The following is a 25,132-nucleotide window of genomic DNA, read 5'->3' on the forward strand; positions in this document are numbered from 1 at the left end:
AAATTCTGCTACACTTTTTTTTATCAACTTGATCAAATTCTGTCATGTTAATTAAGTTATTCCTGGGCATCATGAAGCATGACGTTTCCATGAATTAGTTTGATTTCTTTGCATTCAAATTACCAACAGCTGCGTGTGATGAAGTGAAGTTCAACGCTGCTACTGCCAAACACTACAATGATATATAAATATATTAAATTAGTACCTTTCTGACAGTGTCAATGGCTAGTAAATATGCACTACTTCAAACAATAAAAAAAACTAAATTAAAATGCTATGCTAATTATAGATTTATTTATTTTTTTACTTAATTTTACAATACAATCAAAGTGTTTTTTTGTTTTTTTTACTTCTCTTTGTCAGCCATTATATGACGTAGGCTGGATTGACACTTTTGGTCCAAATTCGGATACCATACCTATGTCCGTTACGCCTCCATTTCAAGTGAGGTCAATCTGATTTGGCTACGTTTACATTCCCTGAGCACACGGAACAACCCGCAAATAACTTTATAAGCATCAAAACTACAAATTGACAACATGGAAGTACGCAATAATAGATATAAAATGTAATCTAACACCCGAGCTCATATATTTACATCGTCAGGCTCACAGAAAAAACGTTTATCGACAATGCTAAATAAAAGTCATTGTTACAAAAATGTATGTATGGATGGGAGGAGTGGACCAGCATGTCAACAATTTGTTGTAAATAATAATTTTTGGACCACAATATTGCCTTCATTGAAATACACATGAATGTAGTGTGTTGTCATTCTTACGCTTAACGCATGGGTGCTCAAGTTGGGTCCTCGAGAGCACCCTATCCAGCCTGTTTTCCGTGTTTCTTTCCGCTAACACACCTGATTCACGATCAGGATCGTTAGCAGGCTTCTGCATCATTAGATTCAGCTGCGCCGGATAGGGGCTCTCGAGAACCGAACTTGAGCACCCCTGGCTTGACGTGCAATTGTATAACTTGGTTCACTAAATGTGATTTGACTTGTTTGATGTTTTTTAGAGGAAAGGCAAAATGTGTCCACTTTTGACAGCATTTGATAAGAGCTTTTGCATTAAATCTCATTGCATTGTGCATGTGTACTTCAAGTATTAGTGGCGTGGCAGACTCCCTTCACTTTGAAACAGTTGAGATAGAAAACGCAGGCTATGACAAAAAATACAGTTGAGATAGAAAACGCAGGCTATGACAAAAAAAAAATGAAATAAAGTTTTGATCTACTCACAAGCGCCTGTGGGCTGTGCTAACACGGCTTCATCGTTGCCAGATACATCCTTATCAGAAGAGGCTAGAAAAATGTTCCAACGGGACAACAAATAAAAAGAGACGGCCAACTCTGAACTGGCACGACCTTCTGTGCCAAGAAAGAATCTGTTTTATCTAACGCCTTGAAAAAAAAAAAAAAAAAACTATTTCCAATATGGCTACTTTCAATTCAACCAGTTCAATATTGGAAGTCTTGCCTACCGTTGTGCAGTTTTTCGTCACAATTCCAACAAAAAGAAAACAGATTTTGACATTCTTTTTTTATTATTTCACAATTCATTTAAAACCGGGCTCATAATCAAAGTCAGACATTATTGGTTAGAAAATAAATTAATATTTACCTGTTTGAAAATCCACCAAATTGTGAGAAACAAGAAAATGCATTGGCTGTTTTAGAGCGATTCCAACCGTTTTTTTTTATCAAAATAACCCAACTTGAGCAGCGTTGTGCAGATACGTTTTTTGATATAGGTGCCACCAAATTTGATATGCTGTAAACCATGAGTCATCAACATGGAGCCCGCAGGCTCCCAAGGACCACGTGGAGCGATTTTCAATTTCAATCAGTTATCCCGGAAATAAATATCAAGTTGCATAGATTTAAAAAAAATATATATATACAATTTTATCCACGGCTCCCATTAAGTCATCTAGCTGTGGTTTAATAATACTTTTATACGTCTGCTTCCTGTGTGGTATCGCTTACCTTAGTTTATTGAACATGAGCTAAAATTCCAGAGGTCATTGATCAAGACAGCATGTTGTCGAGTTAACATATGTAAGCAGCTAATTCATAACAAGCATTGCAAACGATGAACGTCTTTGTTGTGTTCTGCTTCAATGTGTCCAAAGCTCAAAAAAAAAAAAAAATACAAAAAAAAAATATATATATATTCATTCAATCTACGCTGATACTAAATGTTAATTTTGGCCATAATATGCTTTTCACAGACAAAAATGTGAAAACATGAAAAAGTTTTTGTGTCGCTGGTATGTGCCCAGTCTACTGCATATTAAAGTGCTCCACTTTGTACCCTTACAATATATATTAATCAGTATTGCTTTTGGTATTGTGATATTGGCTTCTTGTTGGTTCTATCTAAACATATCAAAGTATGTTTGTGTATGTAGTAAGTATGTAACAAAGTATGTAACGAAGTATGTAATCGTCTAAGGCAAATAAAAATCATAATGCATAATAACACGGAACGTTTTTCTGTCTCTTCATACCAGAATCACTTTAGACCTTTGAGGTGTTCTGACTGGCAACATTTGAGGTCTAAAGCCTTTTTACAGAAATGTGTATTTCTCTTTCCTACTGTGGCAATTGGCTGCTTAAAAGTATGAATCGAGTCAATTGACATGAATTTCAGCCAACTTCATCCTGATGAGCTTTCCCTTGTTTGTGCAAAAATAAGCACGGGAACTCTGCCAGGCACTGAAGGTTTAATGTGGTGGGAGGAGTGGATGTGAAAAGAAATACAATGCCTGATTACAAACGGGTTTTTATCATCGCTGACCTTTTCAATATTAAAATGTGGGGAAAGGAAGTGATATGAACTGAAAACAATTTAAAAAATAAATATTTACTGCTTGAACAGTCAATTTCATAATTAAGAACTTTTCCTTTATGTTTTTGAAAGGCTTTGTATACACGCAATAATGTGAAGATTGGGAAAGGAAGAAAAAAAACACACACACCTGACCCAGATCTTAATCCCAAACCGCTTTTATGACAGCATTGTAGACAAAAGTTGTTTTGGTTGTGACGTATTCCCTCATGCCTGCACAGAAGCCTGAACACGCATGCACATGTCCACGGCCGACATAACGTTTCTACTGTTGACACAGAAACAATTAAAGGTGTCATTCCAAGACTTTGCATTCCTTGTTAAGAATAATGCAGTTATTTCTTTACCTATTGAGCAATGTTCTAGTGAGGGAAAAAAAATGAATGGGATACCACAGGGCAGATAAGCCCCCATCTTTTTCCATACCTTTGAAACATACATTTTTTATTTTTTGGTACATCAAGCAAAAGGCTTTTTTTGCATCCATATTTAATCATCAGGTCACTTGTCAACAACAGTTTCTTTGTGTTTATAAAACTTGCGAAGAACAAACGTGTTAAGAGTCAAGCTGTTTACTGTCACAAACAATACTGGCTGTCATACTACTGTTGGGACAATCTGTTTATTAGCAGGTTTTCTCGAGTAAAAAAAAAAAAAAAAGTGCTTATTTTAACACTAGGCACTTGTTTTGAAAGAAATCAAAAATCCATTCTGCAAAATAAAGCTTTTTTTAATTATTATTTTTTTTACTTTAAATCAAATTAAATGTATACAATTTTCAATTTAGAAAGATTTGACATACCAAAAAAAACTAACAACACAGAGGTAACAGGCAGCCCCCCCCCTCCCCCCAAACAACTATTCATTTTTCACATTTATCTTCTTTACAAAAACAAAAGGAAACACGACAACTGCAATTTCCAGGTGGTGCGAAAAGAATAAAATGTGGCATATAAAAATGAAATAAAGTCTTCACTGTAACAAAATTTGCTTAAAATATTTTGGAAGAGCCAACTTTTTTTTTTTTTTTTTTTTACAAAAACTGATTTACAGGGACAGAAAATACTTGTAACATCAAAAATGAGCAGAAATCAGTGGAAGTGGAAAACAAAAAAATTCAGCCATTGATTTATTTTAACTACGTTGTTAACTGAATGACAAAAAAACATTGTAAACATTTTTTACACTTTGGCCATTCTTGTTGGATGTAAAATGAACACGTTTTTAACTCATTCACTGCCATTGACGGCTATAGACGTAAACTATTTCTATTAGCTTAACTTTTTCCCCACTTTTGTTAACAAGAGTATGAAAACCTAGACTTTTTTTTATTGTACATTTAGAACAGATATAAAATTTGAGATGAATCTTGAGTTAACTAGTGAAGTCATGCGATTCAATTACGATTCAAAATTTTAAGCGTGTATGTCGCCTGACGCCCCTAATTTTTAATAATCTTTTTTTTTTTTTAAATCGCGTCAGGCTTTAATTTTTTTAATTTTAATTAATTGCATGACTTCAATAGTTAACTCACGATTAATCACAAATTTTATATCTGTTCTAAATGTAAAACTTTTTCTTCTAGGTTTTCATACTCTTGTTAAGAAAAGTGTGGGAAAAAAATGTTAAACTAATAGAAATATTTCTAATGAATTTTTGACGTTTATAGCCGTCAATGGCAGTGAATGAGTTAATTACAATTACAAATTTGAATCGCCTGTCGCCTCTAATTTTTAATAATTTTTTTTTAAATGAATTTATGGCAGTGAATGAGTTAAACAGATTGATTGAAACTAATAAATAATATTTTGATTAGCAAAGGTTACAAATGGATGAACTAAAACGTGTCCGCATTAGAAGTACGTTCCAACAAACGTAACACAAAAAGCGAGAGGGACAAACATTGGAATGACATTCAAACAAAAGACGACGGCCTTGAACGCACATTCAAAAGTCACTTGGGCGGCCGCGTTGCCTTCAAACAAAGCGGAAATACTCAGCCAGTTGCCGCGCCACTTTCAAATCGCCAATCACGGGTTGGCCCGTTAACTGGCATCGCCAACTGCCGCTTCCGAAACGCTCGGTTCAGCTTGGATTCTGACAGGAGACAACCACAACACGTTCAAGTATTCAAAACGGTAGGAAGGAGCGCCAGAGGTGAGGACTACGTTTAGCAAAAGATTCCGCTGGCAAATCTTACCTCTTTTTTTTCATTGCTTGCTGCTGCTGCTGACTGGGAAGCTGGCGTACTAAATAAGAAAAGAGACGTTAGGCAATGCAGACCGCCGCCGCCGCCGTCCGATTGACTTAATTTACACTGCACTATAAGTACACAATCCAAAGCAGCAATTGATTGGTGCCATTTAAAAAAAAAAAAAAAATTTTTTACGTACCTGCTACCTTTTCTCGAGGCATTCTCGAAAAATTTTGCTTTTGAAGCAACACTGTGAAAAAAAGAGTAACAACAATATAAATGATTTTTTTTCTTTTTTTTAAAGGAACATGCATAATAAGTCTCTAGCTAATGAAGGCAACCAATATCGTCAATTTAAGAAAATAGCCTGTCCTATTATTTCCACAAGTGTTTGCGAAGGCAGCTGTTAGCAGTCACTGGCACCCTCTTGAAGCTAAATGGCAGGCTTGGCACACAACGGTTTTGTAAGTAGGAATGGTATTTTTCCTCTTTTCCCTCTGAGGGCCACATAGACAAAAAAAAACAACGGATGCAGGGGCCACTTTTTCCTTTTTTTAATCAATCTTATCAAGTACATAAAAATCTGTCAACCAATTGCATGTTTATAATTCATTTTTGAAAAACTGCTACCTGAACAGATTTCTAAAGAAATGTTGGGGTGTTCAGAGCCCCTGTAACCTGCCAGAGAATATCAGCCCCTGCACAAAACAGCAGCTGAAGCGTACCAAAACAGGAGCAATCTGCACTTACTTGGGAATCATTCATGTGATATGTTCAAAATTTGGACCTTGACAGAGCAAAAAGTGGAGGAAATGATCTTGATCTAAATGTTATTAGTTAACTCATTTACTGCCATTGACGGCTATAGACGTCAAAAATTTATTTAAACTATTTCTATTAACATTTTTTTCCACTTTTGTGTTAAGAGTTTAAAAACCTAGAATTTTTTTATTGTACATTTAGAATAGATATAACATTTGTGATTAATAGTGAGTTAACTAGTGAAGTCATGCGATTAATTACGATTAAAAATTTTAATCGCCTGACGCTCATAATTTTTAATAATCTTTTCTCTTTTTTTTTTGTCGCGTCAGGCGATTACTTTTTTTAATTGTAATTAATTGCATGACTTCGATAGTTAACTCACGATTCATTTTTTTGTATGCTTCAATGTGGCAATTTTGGATCAAATGCAAAACCAGTCAACATCTATTTGCCGTATGATTTTTAAAGTACTGAGCTGGTAAATATTTGGTTGAGGAACTCATTTGATTGTAGTTTTAGCTTTCCAGTAAGACTAAAACGCACATCTAAGTAGCAAATTGCTCAATTGCGTGACTGACTGGTCTAAATGGACAAACACAATGACTGTGTCTCCATCTTGGCTCCTTCACTCGTCACAGTCCATCTGCGCTCAGCGGCCGACCGCTTCGCTGCTGTTTTTGAGCGAAGACGATGAGGCACTCGCGTCTGTACATTGTGAGGCTAGTTGAAGAGCTTGTCGTTTTTAGGCATGAGAGGTTCAAGACATCGTGCGCAGCTGTGCACTTTTTAATATGCTGGGGGATGTTTGTGTTCTCTCGTCATGTGAATACTTTTGAACAAAAACTCAATTTTAAAGAAAGATGTTTTTCCCCTCCAATAAATCAATTATGACGACCATCATTGTTGATGATTCCCTCCCCTAATTTTGCGCATTGTCCTCCTATGACCGTGAAGTCTTCTCAAGCCGATCGGTCCAAGCGGATGGTCGCCACACAAATAGCCATCTTGTTCCTCAAAAAAAAAGTGCCTTGAGTTGATTTGATTTTGTGAGGCCACTTAAAACCAGAAATGCGCAGTCCTAGACGAACACAACGTATCCCACCGGACATCATTTTCACCAGGCACCTTATTTTAGTTTATGACTTATTAAAAAAAAAATAATAATAATAATAATAAAAAATAAAGACTTAAACGATTAGTAATTTGCCTGTTTTGCCTTTAGTTGTTATGTTTTCATTGTGGAGAATAATGGAACAGTAAATTTCCACTTTGTCCAAATAATCTGCCTACCATAAATGTTATTCTCAAGTTCCAAAAACAAGGTAAAGAAAAGTAACTTTGTAATCTGTTACTTTTTAAAGCAAGCAATCATTAAAGTAACTAAGTTACTTTTTAAAGCAAGTAGTCAGTCAAGTATCAAATGACTTTTTCAAGGTGACTGTCAGCACACGCACACACAAAATTCCTTTTAACATGTTTTTAACAGCTTGATTCGAGATTTATGCTGACTATAATAAAAAAAGAACAGAAGAATGTCGGGCTGGACATTATGGCCTTAAAAAAAACTACAATGTAAAAAAAAAAATGTCCTCCCTCATTCATGTATAGAAGCAAATGACACCGGCATTTTCAAGAACAACTTTTTCTTTTCCCTCTTGGAAGATCTGAAAAAAAAAAAATCCCCCCCCCAGCATTTACTTGTATCGATTTTCTCTTGAAAAAAAAAAAAAAGTCCCCTTTGTCAAAGCACAATCCTAAATAAATTTGCATCATAAAATGAGCCATCAAACTGAATGGTTTGGCTGCTTCTTATGTCTGCTCTCTCACGCATTTGACTTGTACATGAGAGGCATGGCGACCTCGGCAAAATATTTGCGGCTTGGAAACGCATACCTCAGGTCAAAAGTTTACAACATTACGATAAATAATCAATATAAATGGGCACCATTTCTTTGGCAAAGTTGAGCGCCATTTACTCTTGATTGCCTTCCACTGGGCTCCTTTGTCACGCGGAAAACAATGTGAAAATGATTCTCCTCATGGGATACAAACGTGTTAGTGACTTTTTGGGGGGGGCGGGAAAGTCCCAAAATACAGCATTGGCAACAATGACCGCACGGTTATGTTGTTAGTGTAAGCAGTTCATATCAGCAAGGATGCATTTTGACAATGAAATTATTATTATTATTTTAATGTCCTAGCTTGCCAAGCTCTAGCACGGGGGTCTGCAACCTGCGGCTCTGGAGCCACATGTGGTTTTTTAATAAAGTCCCTCTCCAGTGACTCTCTGTAGATCTCCCCCCCCCCCCCAAAAAGTTGATTTTTGTTTACGTATTTTTTTTAGATACAATATTTAAATGAATTAATGGTTAAATAAAAAAGGAATAATTAAATATTCATAAAAATATCAGTCCAAATTGTTAAGTTATTGTTTTTTGAGCCAACTTCATCCTGATGTTATGTCAAAGTTGTTATGTCCAAAAACAAGTGGAAAGGCAAAAAATTACCATAAAAAGTATTTGGAATTGCCTTCCCAAAAAAATACAACCTGAAAACCATAAAATGTCCACAAAATTGCCAAAAATGTCAGAAAATTTACAGAACAATAGAAACGTCTAAAAAGTATGAACAAATTAGGTATGAAAAAAAGACAAAATATAGAAGCAAATGAATCTCTAGGTATTGAAATTTCTTTTATAGTGCAGCTCTAATTAGCTATTGGGCCCTCAACACATTTGACTAACACCAACTGTTTTCTTCATCACAATGTTCAAATGTTTTGCAGCTCCAGACAGATGTGAATTTTTCATTTTATTTTTTGGCCTAAAATGGCTCTTTTGACAGCAAAGGTTGCTGACCCCTGCCCGAGCAGAAGGACTTACTAGGACGCGGCGGATCCATCGTTGCTGGCTGCACTCTGTAGCTTGAAAGAAGGTTGCCTGGAGGGCGGCTCGGGAGGCCTACCCGGGGGTCTGCAAATGGGGGGCATTCTGCCTGCTCTGCTCAGACCATCACAATCACCTGGAAAGCATTATAAACAATCCCATGTAAAGCTTTTGAGTGTTTGCCGAAGATTCCGTGTTGGCAAACGGTACCTTTAGGAAGAGGTCTCCTGCCCGGGAATGACGACACTCGACTCACGGGGACTCCGGGCTCTCCATTCGCCAGTGAAGACGACTCCGGCCTTTCTACTTTGTTGCCATCAAAGTCCGCCTTGCCGGTTGTTGCTCTGTAGAGCGGCGCTTGCTTGCGAGGAGGTTCTCGAGGAACGAGCGGAGCACAGATTGAAGATTTGGTCCTCTGCAGGGGAACGGGGCTCGCAGAGAAGTCGCCTTCTGCCGCTGAGTCGCTACTCTGGCCATCTGTTACACATGACAGTAAATATCGTCATAAAGTCTTTACGGGATGCTCAACTTCAAATGACTACTAGAGGGTTGCAAAATTACAGGATCTTGAAAATTTTCCATGGGAATTTATGGGAATAAAAGGGTGTAAAGCAGGAATGTACAAAATTGAAGGTTGGCTCTTTGTTGGGAACTGAAATATGATTGGGGTAATATATTAGAGTAGAATCCTGACGAAAACAACCACATTTCATGAACGCCTGAAAGGGTTTAGCAAAAATGCAGAGGTTAGCCTTGAGATGCTGGAGGGAAAATATTTATTTGCATGTTGAATGGGACTTTTTGGGATGGAGAAGGGGACTTTGTAAGCATCATTGGATTGGGAGGGGTGTCATTTTTTTTCTACAATTTTGGACAGGGTTGTATCAAGGATATTAAAAAAAAATTAAATACTACTGTATATATATATATATATATATATATATATATATAATTTTTTTTTCCATTTATTTTTATTTAATTTTCAAATTATATATTTTTTATATCCGTTTTTTTATTTTCACTTTTAGTCATTTATTTAGTCATTTATTTATTTTTAATTTTGGCAGTTTTGGTCTTCCATAGCTCTAAACCAATGGCAGTTCAGCTTTTTCATGTTGAGAAAAAAATAACTGGGTATCTGAATCGGGGGGCCAAAAAACGGTTTCGGAAAAACACAACAAAAAAATTTGTAATTTATTAGTGATGGGCGAGTACTGATACCAGCCAATACCAGGCCTTATTTCAAGGTATCGGTACTACCAATCAGGAACTAGAAATCAGAAAAATAGAAAATTGCCATTAATAAAAAGATATCATAGGTCTTTTTTATTTTTATTTTGGGGAGGAAATGTTATATATCAAAAGGACTAGTTGTATCAGTGACTCCTCAAGGGTTGTGTACTCGAACATCCCTAGTAATATTTAAGAATGGTTTATTTCGGCTCCGTATACAACACGGAAAAGAAAATACATCCCTTCGAACCAATCGACGTATGCTTGAATAAGATATCTTTCCAAATTCCCCACTTTCTTTTCGGTGGTGGTTTAGCACAGCTAAGACGCATCGGGAGGACAATTTGCAGGTGCGCCAAGTATCGCCGCCAAAGTGAACGAGATATTACAGAACCACCCACTTAACAAGAGGTTTAAATGGACGGAAAATTACACGATTTGGACGAAAACACGGAGGAAAAATGTGAAATATCCAGAGTTTACAACAAAGATGTAGAAGGAAGTAATAACTGTATTTAACAGACAGACTAAATACACATTTTGTGCCCCATAAGGGCGGCATCAACAAAATGACCCCCACAAGTGTGTTTTGTTGCAGCTCTTCTCGAAATGTGTCCAAACATTACAAAGTAATGACATGACGGAATAATGATAATGATGAAGATAATGATGAAGATGATGATAGCAGGGTGGTAATTACTCTCAGTGTGCTGCGGCTGGAGGAAGTGCTCGTGGCTCAGAGGCGGGTAAAGACGAGGCGGCCGCTTGGAGATGGTGATGGGCTGCCGCTTTCTCGGGGTGATGCGCGGAGGAGGGATGGGCGGGGCGTTGTTGTCCTCCGGCATATGACTGAAAATCTGTCAATCATGGTCAAACTTCCAGTGAGTAACTTCACAGTTGCAGTAACACTTTCAAATGTGTAAAGCACATCGTTTTAATCTTGCGCATTCATGTGGAGGGCAAGCCAAAATTATTGTTTCACAATAATATGGTCTATGAAGCCCCCGTGAGTCTAAATACAACATTCTGATGAATATTGTGTTTTGTTGTGAGTTCATCTGCTACATCCACCCGTTTGTATTCATGTCAGGGGGCGGGGCCATTTTGCCACTTGCTGGCAACTGAAAATGACATCACAGTTGCTCAGGGCTCGAGTAGCAACCTATCTTTTTTCAAGCTGAGCCGTGATTGGTTGTTACCTGAGCAACTGTGATGTCATTTTCAGTCGACAGCAAGTGGCAAAATGGCCGCCCCCTGAGATGGATTTTGCTGCTTAACTCGTGTTCCACAAATGCAATATTAATCAGAATGTCATGTTTACACGTGTGGATTGACTTCATCGTTAAATGCACTATATAAAAAAAAAAGAAAGAAGCTACCTTGCCTCGATGCTAGTGCCCGCTAGTAGCCAATGGGAAGTATTTAGCCTGCGTGCTAACTGCTCCCCATTGCCACAATTTGCCATTTTTTTCTACAAATAAATATCTGCTTCAAATATCGGTTGTCTCCTGACTACTATTAGTATCGACCATTAAAAAAGCATATCGGTCTATTATACTAACAGCGATGGCACAAAATATGTTAAAAGTGCTGCCGGGCCAATGCTACTAGATTTTTTTAAGTCCAAAAATTGCACACACAAAAATAAAAAAAACATTTTTATTGTATTCTATAGAAATGGGTGAGTACCGATACTAGTTATCGGTATCCAGTCGATACCCAACCTTATTTCATGCCGTCCTCTTGTGGCCGTTTTACAATCAAGAACTAGAAATTAAAAGTGAAATTTTTATGTGGGGGGGATTTTATGTGTCAAAAGTATTAATGACATAGTGGTTTGTATCGGTAAGGAGTTGAGTACTTGTACTGATATCGATCTTATTCTACAAATAAAAATGCATCTGTTGAAAAATGCGTACCTTTTTGTATTCCTCGATGAGAATCTCCACGACAATATTTTGGAATTTGATGTCCAACATGGCGGCCACCGTCTCCTCCTTCGCTCTCATCAGTGTGGGTCCAAAGATGACGGCCATGTTTGAAGGAGTCATAAGGTTGTCTTTGCTGTGACTGCACACACTGGTGATAAAGATAACACTTTTTGAGTGTAAAATTAACTGTGACATCTCTCATATTAGTATGCGGGAGGACAAAATGTGCCGGCACTCACACAACCAAGTGTTTAAGAAGCATCTCCAGCATCTCCCGATTTCTCTCAGGTAATTTGTAGGTAAGGGAGTGAATCTCGCTCAGTCGGAAGTCCAGACTGTCTGATTCTAATTAAAACAAAAGGTTTGGACGCCAGGAAAAGAAGTCAGCGTTGCAGAATGCATACAATATTAGGCCGACTTGTTAAAGCAAACAGAACAAGTTGAATGGTGCATCCAATAGAGCTGCTACTGAAACGAATTGTGTAAAACTGTGGGGCGTCTATAAAACGCAAAAGAAATAACATTACAACCAATAAAACAAGGTTGAGTTCATCTGAGGAAGAGTCTTTTGAAGGAAACTAAAACCATCCTTTGTCTTGAGGATCTCCCAGTGGGACATCCGGCAAGAATGAAAGACTTCTGCTATTAAACTCCGTTTTACGATGTTGACTAACTTGACTCAGATTTCCTTTTCCCCTCTTAAACTAATCAGCTGTCCTGCAGCTGAACTTCCAGCCAGCGCTCCATTTCTATCCAACTGTGGATAACACAATGGGTACAAAAGGGTTCTCTTAGATTTTCATCGACAAAATGCATACCATACATGCTGTACGGTATCTGTGGTCACCACAGCAAGTCACTCACATTTAACACTGGATACCCTTTACTCCCATTTATTTGGGCTTAGGACCAGTGTGGGAGAAGACCAATTGGTTATTGGGGTAATGGCCAGGAATCAAACCCACGCCATCTGCATGAAAGTAGTAAAAATGCTCCCATATTACGACGCCAATGCTACTTTATCAGCCTGACATATATAATACTCTGCACTTCCTGAGCGTGCAGTGTGTCAGACAAGAGTTCTTCAAAAAAAAAAAGTCCACGAGTGCTTGTTTTTTACTGTTTATTAGGGCTGTGAGAAAAAGTCAACCAAGCCGGATATAAATAGGTCGACTGAAAATGTCTGCCTCGAAGCTCGAACCTTTTTTGCAGACACACGCAGTGGACAGGAAGTTATTGAGCTCACTGTAGCTAACCCTGTTAGCTACAGTCGTTTGTTGAAGCATCATCAGTGACACTATTACATGCATAATGCAGATATGATGTATGTGTGAACTAAATGGTAGCTAGTGTTTGTTTACCTAAAATGGTAAGCACTAGCATGCTAACACTAATCACGCTTGCTAACTGAATTGGTCATTGACGCTAACGTACTAATAGTAACGTACTAATGCTAACTGCGATTGCTAACTGAATTGGTCATTGACGCTAACGTACTAATAGTAACGTACTAATGCTAACTGCGATTGCTAACTGTTAAGCATAGGCTAATTTGATTGGTGTTTAATAATGCTCATACACAAGATAATAGTTATATTCACTCAATTCTACTTAGCTATAATGATGTATGTGTGAACTAAATGGTGGTTGGTGTTTGTTTACTGTAAATAGTCATCGCTAGTGTGCTAATGCTAATCGTGATTGCCATCCATTTAGCATAGGCTAAGACAATAAATAATTAGCCGTTATTAGTTTTTAGTAGTCCATTCCATTCATCTCACATTTAACTTTAGTGGATTAACAAAAAATGGGAAATTTGGGACAACGAGGCACTACAGCTGTAGCAGGTGGTAATGGAAGAAAACATTTAGCCGCCCCCACTTTGCAGCTAAAACAGCTTCCACTCTTTGCTCTAAAAGTTGAGTTCCTCAACACAAAACTCATCCAATTCTGCCTTGATGGCGCTTGCTTTGCGAACTGCGGGATTGAAATAGCATTCTCTCAAGTGTTACCAAATTGGAAGCAGAGAATTCTCCAAAATGTCTTGGAAAGATGACGTTTCAAGGGGAGAACAAGGGGGCAAAGCGAATAAGTGTTTGATAAATTAACTTATATTCATATTGTGTAAGAGTAGTTAAGATCATAAACCCAATTCCCTTGGTCTTAAGAACTAGGCTGGTCCCAAAATGTGCCTTACTTGCAGCTAACACAAGGTCTCGGTGTAGATCGTAGGTCATCAGCGGCTCAGACAGACTTCTGCGAACAAATAAAAGCACTCGTAAAACACTAGAGCGCAATGCCTTGACATTAACTGCATGGCAAAGCGCAGTGCTCGTGGTTTACTACCACAGTTGAAAACAGTCAGGGAAGCACATGCATAGATCCAGAACTGCACAAGTACACATTAGGTCAAAATAATAAATTAAATTAAAAATATATATATATATTTTTGTATAGTTACATGTACGTACTCACACACCTTAAATAGAACTTCATTGCACTGGTGATAGTTTTAATGTCCCAGTCGCCACAATGCAGGTCCACATCCCCTGAGTTTACAGGACCTGCAAAGGAGTACAAAGCAGCAGATGAAGTGTTACAAAAGCTAATGATATGCTACACTAGATATAACACTACCTAGGTGTCATGGACAGATATTTTGTCAAAGTAAGAAAAGTGTAAGTGTGAACAACTGTGATTATCGCTTGTAGATTTTGTCTGTTTATTACGGGCGATAAGTGCCCCCATAAATTCATCCTCCGCCATCCCAAATTTGGGCAAAGTCTTTCATTCTTGTGAATTATAAAGACATTTGATGTGTAAAATCTACTCAACTAATTTGACAGTTTAATTTCAGATGTTATTATTTAAAAAATTGCGCCCCCTTGTGATCTGATGGATAAGCCGCACCTTTGTATTAGCCGCAGGGTCGAATGCAACTAAAAAAAAAGTAGCGGGGGCTTATAGTCCAGAAATTATTGTAATAAATAAAATAAAAACACAAACATTAGGTACACCTGCACAATCCAATGACAAGAGTTGGATTAAGTTTGAAGACTGGCATGAAACTTTGTACAAGGGGTCCTTGGTTAATGAGCTCTGTTCTAATGTAACTCAAAAATGTACTCTAGCTTCCTTCCACACTCTAAAAACAGTTGTGTCAAAAACATCCCGACTATGGGTCAAAAATGGACTGATCCTCGACTTGGGTCAATTTGACCCAACTTTCTGGCTTGTTTTATACAAAATGGCCTTTCTTTCTTTTTTTTGACCCAAGTAAAGGACCTGACTAATATTTATGAGTTGTTTTACACTAAAAGACCCAACGTTGTCAAGACATGGGTCTTTTAGTGTAAAACAACTCAAATATTAGTCAGATCCTTTTACTTGGGTCAAAAAATTGGGTCATTTTGTATCAAACAAGCCAGAAAGTTGGGTCAAATTGACATATTACGTGGATTGGTCCATTTTTTATCCATAATTGGGTTACTTTTGACCCAACTGTTTTTAGAGTACACGTTCCAAAAACATTGCTGCTTCGGTTAATTGAAGACTAAATCAAGAGGGTCAAACTCATTTTATCGCTGGCCTCATCGTGTTTATAGTTTCCCTCAGAATGCCGGTTTGACTGTGAAACCATGTCAGGGTTTCCATATAGTCATCATATGAAGAGTGTTTTTTTGTGTGTGTCCGCAGGAGAATTCAAACCTTTAGTTATTGCCTCCCCAATAATAAAAATGTTTTTGTTCACCGTTTTAAATAGCAAGCATCTCCTTTTTTTCCGCATTTTATTCTTACGTACGTTATGAATCAATTCAATAATCTGATTAATCGACGCTCAACATTTATTTATTTATTTCCCTGAGAGAATACCAACCACTTAGGCACTAAACACTTAATTATATTTGCCAGATGCTTGGCCCAAAAAAAAAAAATGCACATGAAATAGCACTGCCACACATGCATCACATCTGCTTCTCCATTACTTCGCAAAGTGCAATTTGTCGAAGCAGTGCCCCGCAGAGCTTGTGCACCGCGAGCCGGTGGCTAAAACTCCACTCATGACAGAAGCTGCGGAACCGTTTGCATCGAGCAGTCGGACACGCGAGGTGCGCAAGTGTGAATGGGCGGCAGATAAGGTTCACTTGCTCATTTCTTACCAAAGAAGGCATTTAGAAGTTTCTGCACTTGGATGTTGCTGCCAACTGTTCGGTACACACCCTCTTGTGTGACTCCTGCAAAATGAGGGGTGAGAAAAAGTTTGGTCTGACAAAAAGAGAAATGGAAATGTACCACATGCTTCTCCACGGAGTGCTTAGATAGACAGACAGATGGTCTTCCTCATTTAGGAATGTGTCATTTTATGTACTTAGTCTGGTCTCAAACAAAGGGGCATGCTAAATTCCTATAAAATGATTAATCTGAAAACATATGTGATTTATTGATCTGCTTTCAAATGCATATAAATTATTTACTTAAGTGAACACAATAACAGCAGCTCGGTGCCTTAGTGGTTAGCACATCTGCCTCACAGTTCTGAGTGATGTTCAAGGGTTTGAATCTCACTTCGGGCCTTTCTGTTTTGCGTTCTGCACCAATTCACGGAGTACTTTGGCCTCCTTACACATCTTAAAAAGTTTTAGTTTAGTTTATTCAAAGGACAGTGTGCAGTAACATTAAAAAAGATGGCCGCACCAGATTTAGCACAATGCTAGTTTCCATCTGTAGTCCCCATAAAATAAAACAAAGCAAATTAAAATTACATACAAACAGCATACCAAATACATAGTGCTGTATCATCAAATTACACGTCTTATAAAACACGCATGTTAGATGAACCGATGACTGTATTTATTGCCCACAGGTGGCTAGCCAATGCATCATGGCAGTTGTAAGACGCTGCACATGTACGCCCCCTGGCTGTGATCAGCAGTAGGAGCTCTGGGGTGATCATTCATTGCTTTGCATACATTCATCACTCCTGACTGAAATCATCGCAGTGATGGTGTTGTTAAAAAGAATGACACAAATATGAGTCTCTCTACTAACACAACAACAGGCTTGCGAAGACAGGGTATTAAAAAAAAAAAAAACTCCACCATTAACAATACTCCTCACCTTTTTCTTCCACGTAATTGACGCACTTCCGCACAAACTTGAATCCAATTTCATTGAGTTCCACTGTCAAATCAAATGCGCAGGTTAGTCAACTCTGAACATTCTTTACCGCTGCCCACTCAGCGTAATAATAATAGCCCACTTACTTTCTGCTTGCTTGTGATTTGGGGAGTGATATATCTGGAATGGGAAAAATGTCAGATTAAATAAAAGATGAGGGCAAAACTGTGAAATTATGAAACAATGAAACGCTTTTTTTGTTAGAGCTGCTTGTTTACACATTGTCAATACACGAATAATAAGAAGAATGATGATCAATATATATATTTTTGTTATGGTTGACATGGCCGGCTGCTAAAGAGTGACGCTTGATTACACCGTGTTGTGAGCTGAAAAACAACTCCATTATTAGTCAGATGTCATTCTCCACTTTGGCAAAGAAAATGACTGATTCTCACTGCTAATGATTATTAATAAGGTTTCATCATTTTGATGTGCTGTGCTACTTCAGTTAAGTTTACTAATTAACATGGAAATTAAGAATCTCTTACTACAAGAGCATCCTGGCCATGACTGAGTAATAAAACAAAACAAACTTAACAAATGTATTAGACCAGCAACCTTTCCTGTCAAAAGAGACGTGTTAGGCCAAATAAATAACTAAAAAATCTGTACTGAAGGCCCAAGAGCTCAATAGAGCTGCAACATAAAAAATATGAAGCATCCAATACCTTCATTTTTCATCTTCCGGTTTTTTTTCATACATTTTTAGACTTTTCTACCTTTCCGTCAAATTTCAAAAAATGTTGGCAATTTTATGGATATACTACTTTTTCTTTTTTTTCTGCCTTTTTGCTATACATTTTTGGCAATTTTGTGAGCATTTTATGGTCATTTTGGGTATTTCTTCTCTCGTTTTTTGGACATTTTATGGTTACCTTTTGAACTTTTTCTTCTCTGTCTTTTTTTTTATTATTCAATTCTCTGACATTTGTGGCAATTTCATCGACATTTTATGGTAATTTTCCACTTTTCCTCTTTCTTTTTGGACATTTTACGGTCACTTTTTGGATATGCAGGTATTTTTAAAAAACTTTTTCATCTGCCTTTCATCTCTCTTTTTGTGACAATTTAAAAGATTTGACTCTATTTTTTGAATATTTAATCCATGTTTCATTTAATCATTAATTAATTTGAAGAATATTATATATATATATATATAATTTTTTTATTCTTCCCCCAAAAAAGGGACTAAAGAGCCACGTGGCAGATTGCAGTTTTTGACTAACACAATTTATCTTTGAGACCATCCTACTTCATGAAGTGCTATAATGCAGACTTTTAATGCTTTCCACATTTTCCACTTTTGAGAAAGAATGGAAGGATTTTGAACAGAATTTACCTTTTAAGTAACAACATTTGAGAGCAGGCTCCCTGAAATACCAGAAATTAATCAAGTATAATATACTCAACCATTAAAAAAAAAAAAGTTATATTCAGGACTGCAATGATTCGACATCTTAATTGAGGTAGTAACAATAATAATAATTTATGGATTCATTATATTTTTGTATTAAAAATAAATGAATAAAAAGGTAAGCATTGCACATGCACTCAAGCACCGTAAAACTGCAGGACAACACAATATTAGAATGAAAAGGCAAACGAAGCAACTGAAATAGAATTGTCAATTAACGTTCCACAAAGTATGACAACTATGCGAACTTATTTAACTTTTTTGTACTGCTGCAATTCTAACTGTAAAACTCACGATTGAGTGAATATTTAGGGAAGTTGCACAGGAAAAGGGCACCCAAAAACGTCTCTTTTTTTCTTCTGCCCATCTCGTGACAATATCTGTTTACTTGTCTACAGCTCGGAGGATCCCACCACCATTGTGAGTTTTTATATTCGTCACATCAAATACAGGAATCAAACACTCGATTTGTTTCCACTTAAGAGATATAAAAAGTCCCATTGTGTGACTTGGTCTATGTTTTAGGACTTTTAAGAGAAAACAGGTGTCATTCTGACACACAATTAAATTTGAAAGTATACCACACGCTTTATTCTGGCTTGGAAAATGTTATTTTTGCCTGATCACCTTACTGAACTAATTAGTTAAGAAGCTAACTAAGAAGCCATGATTACCCCACAAATGAAGAACTACCACAAAAAGTCACTTTTTTTTTCCATCCCAGAGTTGATTGAAGCAATTTTGTGACACATACAATTTGCTGTAAGTTCTAAAATACATAATTGACGTGACGACTGCTTTAACAATGATAGCATTTTGGGGAGGGTTTAACATGTGCCAAGTTACTTCCTTATCAAATCAACTTTCACATTTTTATAATTTTACAGTACCTTTGAAAATCAATGGCTTCATTTGAGAAGCAACTTTTCTAAATTTGAGGGTATTTTTAAACAATAAAAATGAGAAATTGGTTTTCCTTTTTCTGGAATCAATATTTTTTTGTTTTTTAAATTCTTGTGTATACAAGCAAACTTTATTTTGTTGTCTAGAAGTAAAGCTAAATAGATTTTTTTTAAAGGCTTGGCTTTAAATACATTTTATAAAATAAACGTTATAATATTCCTTTATTTATTTGATGTACTGCATATGTAGCTACAAAATAATTTCAAGTAGAAACAAATCCTGAACTATTTTCAGTTGAACTATTAAAAGGAACCCCGACTATAATGACAAGTTTGCTCTATATTATTTATTTGGTTGATAGATAACTATGAGATTCATATTTCAAAAATAATTTCCAGTTCAATACATTTTATAGAAACTTTATTTGGCGTCGGTTAAGCTGAACGTGAATTGTGGCCAACAGCAGCTGGTCTCATTTTGTATTTTTGTGTTTAATTGTTTGCACTATTTTATAAATATATAAGTCAAGGTATCACTGTATTTATACTGTATATAAAAAAGAGCTTCCACACAGACTGGAAGAAGACATTGTCGGCAGGAGACTCACTTGTCTGCCTGCTTCACCTCCTATTTTATTTACTCTGGAGTTCAGTTCTACCAAATATCTCTCGGAGGAATAATCGGAGATGAGAGAAACGTCAACTCACAGGCTCTTTTCCGTCCATGGCTTCCATCCACAACTTCCTGTCTTCCTCCGAAAGAGCCTGGAACGTGACGGGCGTGTTTCTATGGAAACGGTCACAAATGCCATTAAAGAGGGGAAGGTTGCAATGAAATGATTCAGTTAGAAAAATCATTGATCGACTATGATAACGTTTAGCACTTAAGCTCTCGTTGAAAGCTGGACCTGGATCATGTCAATATTTTAAATATGACGTGAATGCAACTTTGATTTAACCATTATTGTAATAGTGGAAAAAGAGCACAATGTGATGCAAATCAAATCAAAACTGGTCTGTCTCATATTTTCTGCTACAGTAGCAACAAAACAACACTTGAAAATGACGCGTGTAGCTTTATCAATAAATCAACTCAAGCAACTGTCTTTCTTTGGCCAATTTCACTAATCACACAACTGTTGATCTAAATATATGTTCAGCAGTGACATATAATATTAATATTAATATTATACATTATATATATAAATAACAATTAATTATGAATTAATTAATATAATAAAAACTATATATTTAAATGTAATTTAACTGTTACACAATATAACAAAAATGTATTCAAATTAAATAAAATGTCATTCTGTTCTTTTTCTGGCCAGATATTGAATGAAAAGATACAAGAAGCTTCTTTAGAGTGGGACCCGCCAGAGTGAGTTTCACTGCAAAAGACACTACTGCCACCTGCAGTCTATCAGACAAGCTGAGACCTCATCATGTTGTTAACAGGACTCTAATTAGTTGCTCAACATTACAGAACACTCACAAATCCCTCCATGCGTCATTCAGCAGTCATTTAAACATTGAAAAACGCCCGCACGACAAGCAGGCGTCTCCATGTGTTTAGAATGCATTTTGTCATCAATAAATATGAGCTTGTCGTGTTGGTCTCCCATCTGTTTGCAACGCTTCGGGAATGTTCGGGCTACGGTCTATTTCGCCCTCACTCGCCGTCCTTGGAAAGCAACCTGTTCACTTCACCCGTCACCCGTTTACCCCGCCAGGTTCGTCCAAAACGCCTCGTCTCAAATTTGCTTCACTAACCTCTCATTAACTTCCACGTCAAAACAAAAGCGCTTGTCTATAGAATCCGTCTTCCGGCGGACGCAAGACTTCAGGGTCAGCAGCGTGGGTCCCTGAAGGGAATGATAGTTAGAATATTACACATTACAGTTTGTTGGTTTTTTATTTCAAATATATAGTAAGGATGCCTTTTTGTGACACCTGCTTAGTGGTGGTTTTCTGTTCACAAGGAACCATGACCAGCAATCTTCCCTCTGTGTGATACTTGCAGTAGTATTTGACCCACGTCATACCCAGGGCCCCTGTTGGGATGGAAACAAAACAAGGCGCACCTCAAACCCAACGTGCGAGAGAGGTAATTTTAAACAAGCTTGTACAAGTATCTCACGCCCGCTCCACTTACACTTCTCATGACAATACAGATAGCTCGCCATAGGCAGCCAACTGGGCCTTTTGCAGATCTGCGAGGAGTGTTTCATTCGCTTCATGAGGTCCTCCATCTCCTCTCGAGTGCTCTCGTAGTGGTTCCTCGTCTGCGGGCACAACCGCACAACGCTTGATGGGATTCGGATTAAGGCTGAATTTGCATTTGAAGTCTTCAATTTGGGTTTAGTGGCTCTATCAGATCTATTTTTAAGTTAGCCACATATCCCTGATATCACTGCATTCAATGAACAAGTAGTAAACTGACATTTTTATAACCTTTAACCCCAGTAGGGTCACATGTGAGCTGGAACCAAAACGCAAAAAAAAAAAAAGTTGGGTCAAAAATAACCAAAATCGGGTTAAACATTTTTTTATGATCAATTATTATTTTGAGCAATTTGACCCCCCAAAAAATGGAAGTGAATTAGAGTAAAATTTGTCATTGTCTGTCACAAGTACAGCGCAACGAATTTCACTTAACAGTTACAACCTGTTTAAAAAATAATAAAAAAAATGACCAACACAGGAAGACAGAATGAGAAGCCTGCCAGGTCAGCAAAAAGTGCTTCGATTTTCTTAGATTAAAAAGAAAAACATAAATAAGGGGAGAACTACCCCAAACTATGCTTCCATAAGAGAGGGGCACAGTATGGGTTTGGGGGGGAAAAAAACTCATCAAACAAAATAAATGCATTAATGTAATGAAGAATGAAAGAATTAATAAAAAATTTAACAAACTACGACTTGAATACTTGCGCGTTTGGAAGTGCAGTAGTGGGGTGTTTTGTTTTACACATCAACCCAGAAAGTTGGGTCAAGTTGACCCAAGTAGTGGATCAGTCCATTTTTGACCCAAATTGGGTTCATTTGTACGCAATTTAGAGTAATTGGTAGGGTAGTGGTTTATTCAGTTTGACTGTCATGCTTGCCACATTATGCCCCTTTACAATCATCCTTCATTGACTGGCGACCAATCAGCAACCCAGAAAGTTGGGTCAAAATGACCCAAATAGTGGATTGGTCCATTTTTGACCCAAACTGAGTTATTTTTGTCTCAAAAGTTTTTACTGTGTATCCCGGCTGACTTTGGGTGAGGGGCTGGGTACATGCACCCTGATTTGATCGCCAGCCAGTCGCAGTAAATATCTTTCAGTAATGACAGGTTACAATTGACAATGCCTATCCGATCGAAGATATGTTTCATTTCAAGACAGGACTTACATTCTGCAGGCTGAGCTGCAGCTCCTGCTTGTAGGGCATGAAGTCCTGCGTCATCTCCACCGTTAGGTTGTTGAGGGTCAAAACACTGTGGAGAAACGCCAGGACCTGCGCAAACAAAACCACAATATAACATTTGTCACTGAAGGATTTTTGTCATTAGTCTGTAATTCACCCACATCTTCTTTTTTTTTTTTTACACTTTAAAAAATAAATATGTAGCAATCTTCTTTTTGTCGCTCTTATAGCTTCCATTCTTCAGCTAGATTCTGGTCTAGTTCATCTCAGTAAGAAGCAGTTGACGACTTACAGGCTCCACCACGTCAAACTTCTTCCTGTCTTGGACCTGATGGATCTGGTACACGTACTCCACGGACGACTCGTAGAAGTTGACTTGCTCTTTGCACAAGATGTCATCAGCCTGTGTGGTGGGAAAAGACAGATGAAGCCACATGGGAAAAAAGGTCGCTCTCACTCCCACAAGGTCACAAACTTCTTGAAGTTGACTCTCCTTCTTCTTTGCAGAAAGATTCAGGTGCTTGTCCAGCTGCGAGTAGTATTTTTCACCCTCCTTCTCAAATTTTTTCCTCTTTTCCTGCAGAACACAGAATTATTACACATCAGATGATTGTTCTTCATTTTTTTTATATTATTATTTATGTTGCTCATTTGCATTAACAAGTAACATGTTTGCACATTTTAGATTTAGAATATTAACACTAGCATTTTTTTGTTTACTAAGATATTTATGATTCTAGCTGCTTCATGTCAATCTGAGGTTGATTTATTTCGCATTTGCACAGGTCTGTGGCACCATACTGCCTCAGAGTTGATGACTTTTATGTAGAAAATGTGTCCGAAACATTTTGCCTTCAGCTATAAATACCCTCGAGCTGATCATTTCCAATACGATACTTGATGACATACCATGGATTCAAAATGAATGGGTTTCTAAGCCCAAAACTATGTGGACCCAATGACTATTTCTGTCACCAAATGTGATTAATCATAATAATAATCTGCTGAGATGATCTAACGTAGGTAAATGCCTTTAAACTGTGACATATGTCTCATTGCACCTGCTAAACGTGTACAGAGGAAATCAGGGGGGGGGGGGATCACCAATACTAATGAAAGCATAGGTGACAAGGATATAAATCAAAGCAAATTTCCTAGCAGGTCCCATTTGGGTAATAATTTGTGCAAGTCATAAAAAAAAGAATGCTTATTAGATGGGCTGATATTTACTTTAAAAGAGCACATTAAAACAAAGCTTTACTCTTTTCACAATAAAGGTTAACTGGGGAAATATATGCGAGTATTTGTTTTCATGTTGTTGCCACGCACTTCATCATAAAAATGAAGTGAGGAAGTCGCTCGTGGCTTCCTGTTTGTCATGAGGGTGGATTGTATGCGTGCTGTGTAAGCATTCGACTTCAAGCCCAATGTGACGCAGCAGAAGACAACACAATGCTTACTTTTGTTAAACCTAATTGCTCCTTTCTGAACTTCTCCAGAGGCTTGATGAGCAGATCTGACGCATTCTGAACCTGGACAGTGAAAACAGGGAACATGTATGACTTTGCAATCCTAAAATGAAAAAGTGTTGCTTAGTAACGTTTTGGAAATGCGATTTCCAAACAATTGTGTTGTGCACACGTTTTTTGTGTGTGTTTTCTTTTTTTTCTTTTTTTAAGTACGGCTTAGCACACGACGGCAAGTTTAAAATTACTGTTAGTCACAGACAAGCTAGTCTAACAGGGTCGGCGTGTAGTTGTAGCCTATCATAAAAATACCATAGCATGACAAGTGTAAAGGAAAACATTCAGTAGCCAAAGAGTTTATCAGACCTAAAAAAAAAATTAAAAAAGGAAACATGCAATAAAAACAATTCAAATGCATGTAAATGTGTTTGTCCTGATAACTAACAAAGCTCCAATAGGATGCGGCGTGCGCGTGGAGGAAGATGATAACCCACCAGCATCATCCTGTCATGCTCCGCTTCCTGCAAGAGTCCCGCAAACTCCTGGAACGATTGAGCTGGGGATGAAAAGCCGCACACGACTTAGGAAATGCGCTCAGAAAAGACACATTAGAAACACATTCTAAATGAAGTGGTTAGTTTATAGTGGTTTGTTTGCTCCATGGGAGTCAAATCATTAGGCACAGCAATCAGTATGATTGCACTGCTGTTCTACAAGAATAACATATTTTGTTACATAAACTTTTCCTCCAATTTTTTTGACAATAATATGTTCTATGCAGCCCTACTAGTCATGGTGGTTAATATTGCTTTAGTGGAATATCAATTAAGCAGCAAAATCCAGCCGTTTTTTTCCATCTCAGGGGGCGGCCATTTTGTCACTTGCTGTC

The 25,132-nt window shown here is 37.4% G+C and overlaps 1 protein-coding gene across 2 annotated transcripts in view; it reads right to left on the reverse strand.

Moving 5' to 3' along the window:
* Positions 1–3,461: 3,461 nt before the first annotated feature.
* The window catches only part of ophn1 (oligophrenin 1), a 28,112-nt gene continuing 6,441 nt past the window's right edge, over positions 3,462–25,132 (reverse strand). For both annotated transcript variants that reach the window (XM_086098700.1, XM_086098699.1), the window contains 22 exons: positions 24,738–24,799; positions 24,238–24,309; positions 23,253–23,354; positions 23,070–23,180; positions 22,763–22,867; positions 21,519–21,648; positions 21,317–21,417; positions 21,137–21,228; positions 20,069–20,147; positions 17,128–17,161; positions 16,982–17,044; positions 16,024–16,098; positions 14,343–14,427; positions 14,061–14,119; positions 12,103–12,208; positions 11,852–12,011; positions 10,633–10,789; positions 8,910–9,176; positions 8,697–8,835; positions 5,249–5,299; positions 5,056–5,104; positions 3,462–4,952 (listed from right to left, as the gene is read on the reverse strand). In XM_086098700.1, coding sequence (XP_085954826.1) covers positions 4,941–4,952; positions 5,056–5,104; positions 5,249–5,299; positions 8,697–8,835; positions 8,910–9,176; positions 10,633–10,789; positions 11,852–12,011; positions 12,103–12,208; positions 14,061–14,119; positions 14,343–14,427; positions 16,024–16,098; positions 16,982–17,044; positions 17,128–17,161; positions 20,069–20,147; positions 21,137–21,228; positions 21,317–21,417; positions 21,519–21,648; positions 22,763–22,867; positions 23,070–23,180; positions 23,253–23,354; positions 24,238–24,309; positions 24,738–24,799 — 2,111 coding nt within the window. In that variant the 3' untranslated portion in view covers positions 3,462–4,940. The remainder of the gene's footprint in view (positions 4,953–5,055; positions 5,105–5,248; positions 5,300–8,696; positions 8,836–8,909; positions 9,177–10,632; positions 10,790–11,851; positions 12,012–12,102; positions 12,209–14,060; positions 14,120–14,342; positions 14,428–16,023; positions 16,099–16,981; positions 17,045–17,127; positions 17,162–20,068; positions 20,148–21,136; positions 21,229–21,316; positions 21,418–21,518; positions 21,649–22,762; positions 22,868–23,069; positions 23,181–23,252; positions 23,355–24,237; positions 24,310–24,737; positions 24,800–25,132) is intronic.

Source organism: Leptonotus elevatus, chromosome 16 (genome assembly GCF_054856555.1).
Source record: "Leptonotus elevatus isolate MCC_2025b chromosome 16, RoL_Lele_1.0, whole genome shotgun sequence".
In the NCBI taxonomy this organism is placed as follows: domain Eukaryota; kingdom Metazoa; phylum Chordata; class Actinopteri; order Syngnathiformes; family Syngnathidae; genus Leptonotus; species Leptonotus elevatus.